Below are 16,296 nucleotides of genomic sequence, written 5' to 3'. Positions count from 1 at the left end.
GCCATGTCTTACAAACAGAAAGCACCATGGAGAAATGCTTCTGTTGTTCAAAGCCAAAAGAGGGAGTGTCGCAAGGCAGAACGCAGACACAGTCGTCATATTCACAAAGAAATCTACAACGATAGTCAATCGTGAATACAACGCGACAATATGCATAACACGACAATCCTATTTCTCTAGCATCATCAACAATAACATTAACAACAGCAAAATCCTCTTCACCGTGGTCCACACACTCACTAACTCACCCACACCAATGGCCCCTGAATTAGTATCAACTGAGAGATGTAATGAGTTTGCGTTATTTTTTAACACTAAAATCCAGAATATCAGACAAGCGATTAGTACGTCTATATCCAATAATGAGTCTGTACCCTCTCCATCACCTCATAAAAACTCCTTAGTTAAAATGTCAGAGACATAATTTACTGTTCATTGGCAAAATCATTGAGAAAATAGTTTTCAGGCAAATCACTAGTTTCTTGTCCATTAACAGCAGCCTAGACAAATTCCAGTCCTGGTCCCAGTCTAATCACAGCACTGAGACTGCTCTAATCAAGGTAATTAATGACATTCGCTTAAATACAGAGGCTGGAAAGGTATCTCTTTTATTACTTCTTGACCTTAGTGCTGCCTTTGATACCATTGACCAAAAGATTCTTATAGATAGACTCACAAACTGGGTTGGACTCTCAGGAACAGTCCTGAAGTGGTTCGGTTCTTACCTGGAAGGCAGGAACTACTTTGTAGAAATAGAAAATAATATTTCAGAGAACATGCCAGTGACCTGTGGTGTCCCCCAGGGCTCTATTCTTGGTCCACTTTTATTTAACTTATATATGCTTCCTCTTGGCCAGATTCTACAGGACTATGGGCTGTTCCTATCACAGCTATGCAGATGATACTCAGATTTACACGGCCCTGTCCCCAAATGACTGTGGTCCAGTGACTCATTAAAAGGAAGTGCCTTAAACTCATCACTAACTGGATGGAACACAACTTTCTGCAGTTGAATAAAGACAAAACAGAGATTATTCTCTTTGGGAACGGCAATAAGAGACAAAGATTGGCTGCGTATCTGGACTCGAGGGCCCTCAAATCTAAAGAACTGGCTCAGACCTTGGCGTATTAATGGACTCCAGATCAGTTTCAGTCTCATATTAAAGCGGTTACTAGATCAGCATTTTACCATCTTAAGAACATCAGTAGATCAGAGATTTTCTGACTAAACCAGAGCTGGAGAAACTGATCCATGCCTTTATTTCTAGCATTGATTACTGTGATGGTCTCTTAACTGGACTTCCAAAAAAAAAAAAATTAAACAGCTTCAGCTGATTCAAAATGCCCCCCCACCCGGTCCTCAAATCCTTCCACTGGAGACCAGTCTGTTACAGAATAGAATTTAAGGTGTTGTTACTGGTTATAAATGTCTAAACTTTTATGATTTTATTCTGGCTTTTAATTTGTTTCTTCTGTAAAACACTTTGAACTGCTTCTGTATGAAAGGTGCTCTATAAATAAACTTGCCTTGCCTTCACCCCTGAAAACTGACACACACTAAAGGAAAAGGAGCAGCACCCCTTTCTCTTTTAAAGAGAGAATCCTTCAGCTGTGGACAAGACTAAAGAAGCTCAGAGAAGAGATACAACAGCTGGAGCCACGAGGAACAGACTGGCCTTATCTACAGCTCTCACACACACACCCTCCAGGGCAGGAGAGTATTCCTTCTCTCTCGATTCTTCTCCCTCTCTGTACCTCTCCCCCTGTCTCTTTCTCTCTGATAACTGTACACATGCATGCACATGCCACTTGCTCTTGTGTGTGTTTATACATGTGTGCAGAGGGCAGCAGAAATCCACACACACACACACACACACACACACACACACACACACACACACAGAGATCTTCTCCGATTGAGTGAATGTGATAAATGTGCCAGAGGAACAGCAGGACAATAACAAGAACAGTCACATCACACTATTCATTACCGAGGGGAGAGAGGGAGAGAGACAGAGGGAGACAAGGTCACAGTCAGTCAGAGTCAAACCTGGATTAATCGAGGCTCCGGACCTGCCACCTCAGCTCACCCAATTCATCAAAATTGATGGGACAGAAAAAGCTACATGACCAAGTCAATGACCGTTCTGTGGAGATGTGAGGAATGATGTATGTTTGTGTCCAGTTGCAGCGTGGAGCTCATCTCACTCCTCTCAGATCAACACAGGGCTGAATCTATTACTTTAATTATTGAAAAGTGCAGAAATGCGTGTCTATTACATCCAGGCCACTAGGTGTCAGGAGGGCTGGGGGGCGGGGTGCTAATCCTAGAAGGCGTATCCTGATTGAAGTGGTCAGCTCCTTGGCTGAGTATTTACACATTAGAGTTGCAGGCGTGTGGCAGGATATGGGCGGAGAGACCGTGACTATTTGCATATTCATAGATCCACAGGTACTAAACCAAAGGCATATGAAGGTGTAGAGTTACAGCTAAGACACTTGAATTTTATCTTGAAATAACTGCTACATCTTTAACACAGAATAAAGAGAAGTTTTTAGTCCACAGGACGATTTTAAGGTGGAATGAATAATGAGAATGAGAGCCTGGTAAAACACGCAAGGAGTAACCGCTGCATGATTTAAGGTGGAAAGGGCAAACTTGAATAGTCTCTAAGGACACAATGAAAAAATACAATTTGTCAGATTGATTCAAGTTCTTCTTAAAGGCGAAGCAGCAGCTCTATGAAAGTGTCAAACAAATAAATACAGTGGAGTTTGAGTTCCTAACTTGTGTTTATTGAAATCAGAAAACATGTTATTTCTTACTAATTGAAGGAATAAGGTTTAAAAGATCATTGCCCCCCCCTCAGCGGTGTTGGGAAACTCTAATAGGCGTCTTGCCTGTGACGTAGACGGTGGACAACAACTCTAGAAGCTGCACTTAATTTAATGCTAAATGAGGAAAAGGTGTGTTGTTTTTGGCTGCAATCATTCAATGTACAGTGGGACATCTGTGAACAAATGGCCGAAAGATCCCAAAATATCCAGAAAATGGACTAAACTTGTCCACTTTAAACGGACACTTTGGAAAGGACCATCCGCTCACTCCGTTATCTGTAGCTCATTTCACTGGCGCTTTTCCAACAATATGGGCATGTAAGGACACCAACGAAAGGTGTTCAAGAGCCTCTGTAACATGGAGGTAAACAGGGTAAGGACACTCACTTCGCCTGTTTTAGTTGGTGTTAGTTAACGTTAGCTTGACTCGCTAAACTCGGTGTCTCAGATTATACTCGGCTAAGTAGCTGCATTACGGAGGTTTATAGTGTCGGATGGATTCGAGTTCGACTTCGATCACATTTACAAGAATAACGGTACCTCTACATTTGAGTTTAGCTTATTGCTAGGCTATTGTCATGAATAACGTTGGTTATTTAGCTGGATACTGTCATAACAGTCAGTCATAACGGTGTTTTACCGCGGCGTTGTTCGGCTGTTGTCCACCAGTGACGTCATGGTCGCGTTCGAGAATTTCCGTAGAGAGCTCGGGTTTTTCCGTCAATTTAATAAAATTGTCAGTTTTAAAGCAAATTAAGCTGCTATTTTCATTTTAATTCATACTTATATCTGTCAGTAACTACAATAATGTGGAATATTCATGGAGCTCCATTAAGTGGTGCCTAGCCTTTAACATCATGACTCGCTTTTTTTTTCTGTCACATTTAATTCTAGGATTAAGTGCAGTTTAAGGTGTTAAAAGTAAAATATTAAAAACTGTATTCTTTCATTCAGTTGGCAATTTTTAAATGATTCTCTATTAGCAAATATTGTGATGTGTACCGTGCTGAATATATTGCCAAGCCCTACACAGTTCATTAAAGCCACAGCTATCCATTTCTCAGCACATTTTTACCTCAAGCTCAAAGTGAGAATCTCTTCACAGTTTTTTAATGCATTTTGCTTTGGGCAAATGAGTCAGTGACATGACTAAGTACATATCATTTCTGTTGCATTTCAGAGAGATGAATTCACAAGGCCAGGCAATAGATAAATAAATAAATAGATAAATAGCCTAGAGCAAGAGAATAAAAATGACCACCAAATCTCAAAATGCCAACAGAAACACATGGGCCTAAAGACGATATTTTACGGCTACAGTGATGAGCTACAACACTGTTCATGAACACCACACGTTCACTGGCTGCCTACAAAAGCTTCATGCACACTGATATTCTACGGTCTGTCCACTTGCCATAGAGGAGCACTATGTAGTTCTACAATTAGAATGCAGTCCATCTGATACTCTGCATACTTTGTAAGCCCCCTATCATGCTGCGTCCTGTGTCTACTGATGATGAACTAGAAGAAGGCCAACAAACTATGGTCAATATTATTGTCCCGGAAATAATTGTGAAAAACGGTATTATTGTCATTGTATCACCAATTAATGGCAGTGATAATATATAATAATGCTATTACAAACCATTCATTCATTATCTGTAACCCTTATCCAGTTCAGGGTCGTGGTGGGTCCAGAGCCTACCAGGAATCACTGGGCGCAAGGCGGGAATACACCCTGGAGGGGGCGCCAGTCCTTCACAGGGCAACACACATATTCACTCACACCTACTGAAACTTTTGAGTCTCCAATCCACCTGGGGGAAACTGGAGCACCCACGCGGACACAGGGAGAACACACCACACTCCTCACAGACAGTCACCCGGAGGAAACCCACACAGACACAGGGAGAACACACCACACTCCTCACAGACAGTCACCCGGAGGAAACCCACACAGACACAGGGAGAACACACCACACTCCTCACAGACAGTCACCCGGAGGAAACCCACACAGACACAGAGAGAACACACCACACTCCTCACAGACAGTCACCGGGAGGAAACCCACACAGACACAGAGAGAACACACCACACTCCTCACAGACAGTCACCTGGAGGAAACCCACGCAGACACAGAGAAAACACACCAAACTTAAATTGAAATATTTAAAATATATGAAAAAAATTATATTTAATTAAATATATATATATATATATATAGAAAACTATAGAAAACCATAAACCATAGAAAACTAGAGAACAGAAGAGAGCGAGTGGCTAAAATACTGGTGAAACTTCTGTCAACAAACACACAAGTAAACACCACAGTGGAGGCGATACTAAAGGTCAACAACAAATACTGAGGATATTATTTTGCAAAATATGTTGATAATGCAATTACTGAGACTGGCCTAGAGCTACTCTCTCTGACTTGGACCAACAAGATCCACAGTTGTTTGTCTGAGTGTACAGAGTACAGCGTGTACAGAGATCTGACATCTGTCTCTGTTCTCACACATTCGCTGGAAAACCACAGATTTAAAGAGACAGACGACGAAGACAGAGCCAATCTGTCAGCTTTCAGCTCACTCAAACACATCAGCGCCACATGCTTCCACTCTCTCTCTTCATATGAATTAATTCTGACATGATGACCTTGATCATCAGGACATTTAACACATTGATTAGGGCAGAGCTATTTCAGTCAGCAGGATTTGGGGGAACAAAAAATAAATAAAAATGCTCATGAGAGATGCAACTAGGTTAAGATGATGCATCAGAAAGTCTTCAATTTAGTCCTAAAGCTTTTGGCTTTAAGCCCAGTTTAAACTTCTGCATTGAACTTATGACGTAGCAAAGCGTCGACGCAGACGCTACACCATACCCTTCGGCGTAACCTGACGTGCACCTCTCCAGAAAAGTAATTACGCTACGCTTGATGACTGTGATTGGTCTGTAATTGGACGGACATTGTTTAAGTTGAACCAAAGTAGTATAGGAACAGGAACTCCTCTTCTCCACACCACACAGAGACTACAGACAAAAGCTATTCTGTCCGAGAACATTAATGAGGCTCTATCTGCAAGTTTAGTTTGTAGATCTCTTCAACACATCCCCTTCCCATTGGACAGTGAATACTCACAAATAAATCTACACAAAACCATCACTGGTGGGACCCTCCAATGTACCTTTAATGAGGGAGCATAATTGTACCTTATTCTATAATAATTTTACATTTGCCTCATTTAACCTCCAGGACTTATACTGTGTTTTTATATTTGACACAGTTCTACAGGGTGGGCCACTACGGATACTGGAAGCCTGTGCTAGCATTTCTCCTGCGGTGTTGCTATCAGTGTGTGAAGAGTGGGAGAAGAGGGTTGCATTGACAATCAACACAATGGGCAGCACTTTGAACACATTTTATAAGTGGTCAGAAACTTGTAAATAACTCATGAAAGAATAAAGTTACATTAAAACCAAGCACACCATTTTCTTGTGAAATTCCCAATAAGTTTGATGTGTCACATGACCCTCTTCCCTTTGAAAAAACAAAAGTTCGATCCAAAATGGCCGACTTCAAAATGGCCGCCATAATCACCACCCATCTTGAAAAGTTTCCCCCCTCCTATATACTAATGTGCCACAAACAGGAAGTTAATATCACCAACCATTCCCATTTTATTAAGGTGTATCCATAGAAATCCCCCCCCCGTGGAATGAACGATTACAAATTCTAACAGATGACTCATCATCCATTGAATGCTTGGATGTAATGATTATTTCCCAACAGCCTGTTTTAACCGGGTTAGTGTCTCGTCCTCCCAAACCCAATCCAGCACTTCTCTGAGAATTTACAGGTGTTATCTTTTCATGTGGTCATCTTTGTAATACCTTTACAAACTTCAGAAAAAGGCTCATTCCACTTTTCACCAACATGCCTCACATACCTTTAGTACACTAATATACGTTTATATAATGGAGAACAGGACTCACCTATGGGCACGGAGGAGATCTGAGTGTACAGATCCAGCATTCGATTCCCGTCAGCGTCCACCAGGTAATTCCCCCGGCTCTCCTCATAGTTACAGAAGAAATTAACCGCACCTACATTCTGTGAATTGAAGAGAGAGAGAGAGAGAGAGAGAGAGAGATGTGCAATACACTTGAGCCTTGAAGCTATGTTTATTACCTCAGAAAAGCAGTATTAAAACATGTCCTGTCACCATTGCCATTTAATGGCACTTATAATGTTAATACAGGGGGGTCCTCGACTTACGACGTTGATCCGTTCCTACGTCGCGTCGTAAACTGATTTTCGGTGTAAGTCGGAACATATGTACATACTGTATGTAAATAACATACTGTAAACACTTATCCTCCTCCTAACCTCCTCGGTCCCAAGCCGCGTAACCGTGTATTCTTCCGCCGCGCCGCACACACCAAACACGAAGTTCACGTTACGACGCAAAACCACTTCTGTCGAAACAACGCTTTATACAGTAAATAGTAGTGTTGTAACCATGAAACATCGTAACTCAGGACTGACGTAACCCGAGGACCTCCTGTACAATGAAAATAATAAAGCAATTACACCCCTTTAAAGAGCAGTGAACTTTTAGCAAAATATAATTAATTAAAATATTCAGACAATGGAAGTGGATAATAAACATTTTTTTAAATATCCTAAATAAATAAAACATAAATAATGTAATTGTTGTGAAAGGCCTAGCAGCAGACATTTGAGAAACGCCAGAAGGTAAACAGTCTCAAGGATTCAAGTGACGAAGGGGAGAGAGGGAACAGTGCTGTCTCCTCCCTCAACATCCGCAGGAGACGTGCGCTTGAGGAAACACACTTAACCCCCAACTGCCCTCAACCTAAAGAATGTGTGTGTGTTCTCACTATGTGTGCACGAGAGTGTCTGTTTGTTTTTTGGTGTTAAATGGAACAGACGTGTTTTCTGCAGATGAACTGATGTGTGATGACGATAAAAAGCATGTTGGTGCAAGCCTTTATATGTTACATACACACACCATTGAAAATGAGTAAATTCAGCTACAGATGCAGCCACTGTGGTCAAAACCCTTCGGTTAAGCCCGCCCAAGACCCTGTCAGAGGACAATGAAGCCTCCTAGCACTGGGCTGTGGAGGAGTTGCACTGTGTTCTCTGGAGTAATGGCTCTCCATCCAATAACTTCGGGATGAGCTGTGATCCTCTAATGATCCATCAGAAGTAAACGATCTCACTAATGCTCTTTTGGCCACCAGCAATGTTTAAACGTTAAGTGTAAATCCTTCCCCGGGGAGTGTAGGCTGTTGTTACCGTAAAGGTCAACATACCACTGATTAACACTAGGGCTGATGACATTGGAAAAAACAGACATTACAATAATTGTTTCTACAGTGTGTATATACTGTTTTCAGTCAGAGCCATCTTTAGAAAGTTAGCTATGCAACTGACAAGGTGACAATAGCTCAAGTTACACTGGCCTCTCCTCCTAATTCACAGGAGTCCATGCTTGACAAGGACCTACACAACTCTGAGCCCTCCAATCAGAGCGGGAGGTTTCGCGGTCCCTCGCCTTGTTCTGGTGTTACTGCTTCTCTTGTGTTTCTTGTTCTTGTGTTATCCACAAATTAAAGTTACTGTCGTTTCTGCAGAAGTCTGTTTCGTCTGGTCTCTGTTGACAGCTCATAGCCCCCCCCCGAGAGTAGAACAGAGTCTGCTGATTCCGCCTTCCATTCCTGCAAACTGCAATGCCAGCCCCAATCTTCTTATCAACATGTCCAGCAATATGACCACCGCATGTGCAGACATTAAGATAATGATGCTGTAACTTTATAACTTTAACTTTAACTGCCCTAATTAACAACCGTCATTTTAGAAGAAACACTGGATGAGTGTGTGTCAATCCTCTGCCCGTAAGATGATAAAAAGAGGACATTAAACACAGTGAAAGCAATCGCTGATTAAATCTGAAATAACAGTGGCTTTCTGGACTATGTTTAAATCACCTTCCCCCAGCAATAAACTAAGCGGGAGGAGGGTTTTAAACACTAGTGCACTATAATGATGCAGATTGTACATTTACTTGTTCCAGAACAGTGTTGAAACAGGTCCAAAGAGGTTGCAAAATGCCCCGGAGTTCTCATACTATCTCTCTCTCTCTCTTTCACACACACACTGAAAAACATTATGCAATACGCAGTAATGTACAACAGCTCCCTCTGTGACTCCCTCTCCCTCCTCTCGCGTTCTAGCTTTTTAAGGGCCACAAATCTAAGACCGTTTATTCAGAGATTCAAAAAACCCAGACCCACATGATGTGAGGTATTTGGCTTCTTCCAGTCAAATATATTACTGTGCATGTTCCCGTTCCTTACTCAGTCTTTCTTCTGAAATGAAGGAGGTTAATCAGGAGTCTGTTGCTCTTTACTGCAGTGATAGCTTTTACTCCTCTGGGAAAGCTCTTCTTTACATGTTTGAACATTGCTGCAGCGAGAAACCGTGACACTGCTGATTAGTTCTGGATCCCATCTCATCCCAACGGTTCTGAACATGTGGGTTTCCTCCGGGTGACTGTCTGTGTGGAGTGTGGTGTGTTCTGCCTGTGACCGCGTGGGTTTCCTCCAGATGACTGTCTGTGAGGAGTGTGGTGTGTTCTCCCTGTGTCCGCATAGGTTTCCTCCGGGTGACTGTCTGTGAGGAGTGTGGTGTGTTCTCCCTGTGTCTGCGTGGGTTTCCTCCAGGTGACTGTTTGTGAGGAGTGTGGTGTGTTCTCCCTGTGTCTGCGTGGGTTTCCTCCGGGTGACTGTCTGTGAGGAGTGTGGTGTGTTCTCCCTGTGACCGCGTGGGTTTCCTCCAGATGACTGTCTGTGAGGAGTGTGGTGTGTTCTCCCTGTGTCCGCATGGGTTTCCTCCGGGTGACTGTCTGTGAGGAGTGTGGTGTGTTCTCCCTGTGACTGTGTGGGTTTCCTCCGGGTGACTGTCTGTGAGGAGTGTGGTGTGTTCTCCCTGTGACTGTGTGAATTTCCTCTAGATGACTGTCTGTGAGGAGTGTGGTGTGTTCTCCCTGTGTCCGCATGGGTTTCCTCCGGGTGACTGTCTGTGAGGAGTGTGGTGTGTTCTCTCTGTGTCCACGTGGCTCTCCTCCGGGTGACTGTCTGTGAGGAGTGTGGTGTGTTCTCCATGTGTCTGCGTGGGTTTCCTCCAGATGACTGTCTGTGAGGAGTGTGGTGTGTTCTCCCTGTGTCCGCATGGGTTTCCTCCGGGTGACTGTCTGTGAGGAGTGTGGTGTGTTCTCCCTCTGACCGTGTGGGTTTCCTCTAGATGACTGTCTGTGAGGAGTGTGGTGTATTCTCCCTGTGTCCGCGTGGGTTTCCTCCGGGTGACTGTCTGTGAGGAGTGTGGTGTGTTCTCCCTGTGTCCGCATGGGTTTCCTCCAGGTGACTGTCTGTGTGGAGTGTGGTGTGTTCTCTCTGTGTCTGCGTGGCTCTCCTCCGGGTGACTGTCTGTGAGGAGTGTGGTGTGTTCTCCATGTGTCTGCGTGGGTTTCCTCCGGGTGACTGTCTGTGAGGAGTGTGGTGTGTTCTCTCTGTGTCTGCGTGGGTTTCCTCCGGGTGACTGTCTGTGAGGAGTGTGGTGTGTTCTCTCTGTGTCCGCGTGGCTCTCCTCTGGGTGACTGTCTGTGAGGAGTGTGGTGTGTTCTCCATGTGTCTGCGTGGGTTTCCTCCGGGTGACTGTCTGTGAGGAGTGTGGTGTGTTCTCTCTGTGTCCGCGTGGCTCTCCTCCGGGTGACTGTCTGTGAGGAGTGTGGTGTGTTCTCCATGTGTCTGCGTGGGTTTCCTCCGGGTGACTGTCTGTGAGGAGTGTGGTGTGTTCTCTCTGTGTCTGCGTGGGTTTCCTCCGGGTGACTGTCTGTGAGGAGTGTGGTGTGTTCTCTCTGTCCGCGTGGCTCTCCTCCGGGTGACTGTCTGTGAGGAGTGTGGTGTGTTCTCCATGTGTCTGCGTGGGTTTCCTCCGGGTGACTGTCTGTGAGGAGTGTGGTGTGTTCTCTCTGTGTCTGCGTGGGTTTCCCCCGGGTGACTGTCTGTGAGGAGTGTGGTGTGTTCTCTCTGTGTCCGCGTGGCTCTCCTCCGGGTGACTGTCTGTGAGGAGTGTGGTGTGTTCTCCATGTGTCTGCGTGGGTTTCCTCCGGGTGAATGTCTGTGAGGAGTGTGGTGTGTTCTCTCTGTGTCTGCGTGGGTTTCCTCCGGGTGACTGTCTGTGAGGAGTGTGGTGTGTTCTCCCTGTGACCGCGTGGGTTTCCTCCAGATGACTGTCTGTGAGGAGTGTGGTGTGTTCTCCCTGTGTCCGCATGGGTTTCCTCCGGGTGACTGTCTGTGAGGAGTGGTGTGTGTTCTCCCTGTGTCCGCATGGGTTTCCTCCGGGTGACTGTCTGTGTGGAGTGTGGTGTGTTCTCTCTGTGTCTGCGTGGGTTTCCTCCGGGTGACTGTCTGTGAGGAGTGTGGTGTGTTCTCTCTGTGTCCGCGTGGGTTTCCTCCGGGTGACTGTCTGTGAGGAGTGTGGTGTGTTCTCCCTGTGACCGCGTGGGTTTCCTCCAGATGACTGTCTGTGAGGAGTGTGGTGTGTTCTCCCTGTGTCCGCCTGGGTTTCCTCCGGGTGACTGTCTGTGAGGAGTGTGGTGTGTTCTCCCTGTGTCTGCGTGGGTTTCCTCCGGGTGACTGTCTGTGAGGAGTGTGGTGTGTTCTCTCTGTGTCCGCGTGGCTCTCCTCCGGGTGACTGTCTGTGAGGAGTGTGGTGTGTTCTCCCTGTGTCCGCGTGGCTCTCCTCCGGGTGACTGTCTGTGAGGAGTGTGGTGTGTTCTCCCTGTGTCTGCGTGGGTTTCCTCCGGGTGACTGTCTGTGAGGAGTGTGGTGTGTTCTCTCTGTGTCTGCGTGGGTTTCCTCCGGGTGACTGTCTGTGAGGAGTGTGGTGTGTTCTCTCTGTGTCTGCGTGGGTTTCCTCCGGGTGACTGTCTGTGAGGAGTGTGGTGTGTTCTCTCTGTGTCTGCGTGGGTTTCCTCCGGGTGACTGTCTGTGAGGAGTGTGGTGTGTTCGCCCTGTGTCTGCGTGGGTTTCCTCCGGGTGACTGTCTGTGAGGAGTGTGGTGTGTTCTCTCTGTGTCTGCGTGGGTTTCCTCCGGGTGACTGTCTGTGAGGAGTGTGGTGTGTTCTCTCTGTGTCTGCGTGGGTTTCCTCCGGGTGACTGTCTGTGAGGAGTGTGGTGTGTTCTCTCTGTGTCTGCGTGGGTTTCCTCCCACGGACCATAGGTGTGAATGTGTATGTTACCCTGTGAAGAACTGGCGCCCCCTCCAGGGTGTACTCCTGCCTTGTGCCCAATGATTCCAGGTAGGATCCGGACCCACCGTGACCCTGAACTGGATAAGGGTTACGGACCATGAATGAATGAATTCAGACACCCCTACCCTAGGCAAAGTGCAGAGTAGAGCTAAGGGGTGAAATGATGAGTAGAGAATCTGCTACCTTTGGAGGAGTAGATGTCCATACACTTTGGCTTTTGTGTTTGTTTTCTATTGAAGCTGTTTAAACCGTGTCCAGCTTCCATTTTCATCCTCCACTGATGAATAGATGATGACTCGTACTGACTGTATTCAAACAGCACTCAGGGCCTTCGTGAACACGAGCAAATCGGAGCAAATCCTAGCCATTAGTTCCCTCTCTGTGTGTCAGCTCTGATCACGTTCCTCATACAGACCTCAGCAGCAGCTGGAGAGAGACCAGTTCAGACTGCCCCTGCTCCACAGACTCAGAGAGCCACACACATACCAGGCCCTAAAGGCAGTTCCTAGCCTCGCTCAACATACAGCGAGATGAACAGAGCGCAGAGGGCTTGGGGACCTTCACATCACATCAGATCTGAGACTGTGTACATTTATATATATATATATATATCAGTGGATGTATATGTGTATATAAAATTACTCTGACTTACTTGGATTTCTCCCAACTGTCTGGTCAGCTCCTGGAGAACAGAATAGATAAAGTAAGATAAACAGACAGACAGATGGAGAGAGATAAACAGAAAAGAAATAGAGAAGGAGTTTAAAAGAAACAATAATAGAGAAGGAAAATAGGAGAAAGAAAGGAATTGAAAACAGTGGAGAGGGAGAGACACAGAGAGAGAGACAGAGACACACACACAGAGAGAGAGAGAGAGAGAGAGAGAGACACACACACACACACAGAGAGAGAGAGAGAGAGAGAGAGAGAGAGACACACACACACACACACACACACACACACACACACACACACACACACACACACACACACACACACACACACACAGAGAGAGAGAGAGAGACACAGAGAGAGAGGCAGCACAGTGAGTGACACACTGTGGGTTTAATATTCATGTGAAACCTATCCCGCCTGCGGAGACACTTCCCATATTTACGATGTTTGCCTCTTGTCAGATTCGAAAAATGGAATGGAGAGTAGAGCTATGGCTCCACCAGTGAAAAGTGAACAAGGGATGGATAAAACGAGTGGCAAAAACAGGGTGAAATACCTTAGACTTGGGTCCTGGAACGGGGGTCTTCATGGAGGGGGCGTCATACTCGAACTCGGACAGGGGTTTCGTTGCCGTTTTGCTCACATACCTGCAGCCTGGGAAAATCAACATCAGTTATAGAGAAGTCCACTCACATGTTTGAGGAAGTGTGTAATACACACACAAACACAAGAGCGGCTTAAAAGAGCGCATCGAAAATAACATAGCTTTAAGGATGTGTTTCTAAGGAAGTGGTAAAGATTTATGAACGTGTTTCTGCTGAATCCTTGTTAAGGACATTTCTATGGATGAGCAGCTAAAGAAGTGTTTCTCTGAATGTGTTGTTACGGATGTGTTTGTGTTTGTTGCTTCTGTGTAAGCGCTGTTAAGGACGTGCATGAATGAGCTTGTTGTTACGGACCTGCATCTACGGAGGTGTTGTTAAAGCTATGTTGCAGAGGACGCATTTAGGACGTGTTTCTATGCAAAAATTAAGGACAAGTTTTAAAAATGTGTTGCTAAGGATGGGACTTGGCAAAGACTAGGTGGCTTTAAAATATTAAAACACGAAATTGAATTAAAAATAATTAACTATACGTCAAGGTATAGTTATAGCAGGTAGTGTCTCTGTCACAGCTCCAGGGGCCTGGATGTTGTGGGTTCGATTCCCGCTCCGGGTGACTGTCTGTGAGGAGTGTGGTGTGTTCTCCCTGTGTCTGCGTGGGTTTCCTCCGGGTGACTGTCTGTGAGGAGTGTGTTGTGTTCTCCCTGTGTCTGCGTGGGTTTCCTCCGGGTGACTGTCTGTGAGGAGTGTGGTGTGTTCTCTCTGTGTCTGCGTGGCTTTCCTCCGGGTGACTGTCTGTGAGGAGTGTGTTGTGTTCTCCCTGTGTCTGCGTGGCTTTCCTCCGGGTGACTGTCTGTGAGGAGTGTGTTGTGTTCTCTCTGTGTCTGCGTGGGTTTCCTCCGGGTGACTGTCTGTGAGGAGTGTGTTGTGTTCTCTCTGTGTCTGCGTGGGTTTCCTCCGGGTGACTGTCTGTGAGGAGTGTATTGTGTTCTCTCTGTGTCTGCGTGGGTTTCCTCCGGGTGACTGTCTGTGAGGAGTGTGTTGTGTTCTCCCTGTGTCTGCATGGGTTTCCTCCGGGTGACTGTCTGTGAGGAGTGTGGTGTGTTCTCTCTGTGTCTGCGTGGGTTTCCTCCGGGTGACTGTCTGTGAGGAGTGTGTTGTGTTCTCCCTGTGTCTGTGTGGGTTTCCTCCCACGCTCAAAAAACACACGTTGGTAGGTGGATTGGCAACTCAAAAGTGTCCGTAGGTGTGAGTGAATGTGTGTGTGTGTGTGTGTGTGTCTGTGTTGCCCTGCGAAGGACTGGCGCCCCAGCGGGTGTATTCCCGCCTTGCGCCCAATGATTCCAGGTAGACTCTGGACCCACCGCGAACCTGAACTGGATAAGGGTTACAGATAATGAATGAATGAATGAACGAATGATTTATACATATAATAAATTTAATCTTTCTATTTTGATAGGAATAATTGAGCAGACTGAACCAGAGCCAGCGTGTGTGTGCCTTGCTGTGAGCATTATAGTTGTTTAAGTGAGTTATTGATTAAACCGAGATTGATCACAACTGGAGCAGCAAAGTGATTGACAGCAGTGGGATGATCGTGTGGGCTTTGATTTTGCCCTTAGCTGCAGATCGTGGGGGGGGACTGGTAGCATCCGGACAGAACCAGTCTCTGATTTACATGTTGAGTAACTGTGGACCCTGGCCTTTGGACATTTCTGAGGCTGTTATTATATTTACTTTAATGAGCGCTCCAGGACATCGTGGTTATTACAGGTCAAATACAGGTGGCTAGTGGTTAGTACATGCATTTAACCACAGTTCTGTTGCATTTGTATTTGAAGTATTTAGAATATTAGTGAACAAAAGGACTTAATTATTTGGAGCTTGTCTTGTGTGTGTTTTACCTGGAGCTGAGAGACGCAGGTTTTGCTGCAGAGAGCGAGACAGCTGACGGCTGAGGAGAGATGATGCCATAGATAGCTTTCAGAGAGAGAACTATAGACAGAAAGAAAGACAGTCCACAGCACCTGCCTTTCACCGCACCTGTAAAAAACATAAGAGAGTCGTAAATAACGCTGAGAAACAGTAATTTCATGCACAAAATGAGGTTTCTGATATTACAGGGAGCATTAAAGAAAGAAAATATAACACACAGCCTCTATTTTTCCTGAGGCAGGACCAGACATGCCCTAACGATGTCAGAAGATCATCATCAGGGAGATCAGTCCAACAGAATCTGCTGGTACAGTATTCATTTATCATCTTGAACAGCAAAGACATCAGTCCAGGAGTGGGCAAGGAACTCCAGGACATGGACCTCCTACAAATGCTCTGTGAGGCGTCCAACAACAGTCTGATCTAAGGCTAGGCCACAGCAGTCTAGGAAATCCTTCATTCAGAGAATCAACAGAGAAAGAAACAACAAGCCCCTGATCTCAGAACAGTTTCTTCAGGACGATTCAACTCAGTTAATTTGTTCCTCAATAGGTCATCATAGGTAAGTCATCTCTAATCCTAGCCGACAGCAAGGACCCCTTCAACCTGAGACAGTGAGGAGCACATGATTCATTAAAGACAAGTAAAGGTCCGTCAACGTCACCTCTTCTCAATCTGCCTCCGCCACGTCACTGGACAGCTCAACACACTGGAGGAGAATGTTCACTACGGTGTGACGGGTGGAGAGGGAGGGCCACACTAAACACTCAGAAGGCCTTGGACAGAGTGCATTTTAAAGAACCAAAGGATAAGGATACAATCTGATTGTGATTCTAAAGCATCATATAATCTCCTGTTTCCCCCGAAATTCTGCATCACAAAATTACTGCGAAACACC

General features: G+C 45.6%; 1 protein-coding gene across 2 annotated transcripts in view; it reads right to left on the bottom strand.

The window, feature by feature from the left end:
- Positions 1–16,296, bottom strand: part of abat (4-aminobutyrate aminotransferase) — a 38,764-nt gene that overhangs the window by 10,218 nt on the left and 12,250 nt on the right. For both annotated transcript variants that reach the window (XM_066641845.1, XM_066641844.1), the window contains exons 2-5: positions 15,368–15,506; positions 13,418–13,515; positions 12,839–12,868; positions 6,839–6,956 (exon numbers count right to left, since the gene is read on the bottom strand). In XM_066641845.1, coding sequence (XP_066497942.1) covers positions 6,839–6,956; positions 12,839–12,868; positions 13,418–13,515; positions 15,368–15,437 — 316 coding nt within the window. In that variant the 5' untranslated portion in view covers positions 15,438–15,506. The remainder of the gene's footprint in view (positions 1–6,838; positions 6,957–12,838; positions 12,869–13,417; positions 13,516–15,367; positions 15,507–16,296) is intronic.

The sequence above is a fragment of the Hoplias malabaricus genome, chromosome 13 (assembly GCF_029633855.1).
Source record: "Hoplias malabaricus isolate fHopMal1 chromosome 13, fHopMal1.hap1, whole genome shotgun sequence".
In the NCBI taxonomy this organism is placed as follows: Eukaryota; Metazoa; Chordata; class Actinopteri; order Characiformes; family Erythrinidae; genus Hoplias; species Hoplias malabaricus.
The sequence above is the reverse complement of the archived record's forward strand: the minus strand, read 5'-3'. Positions and strand labels throughout refer to the sequence as shown.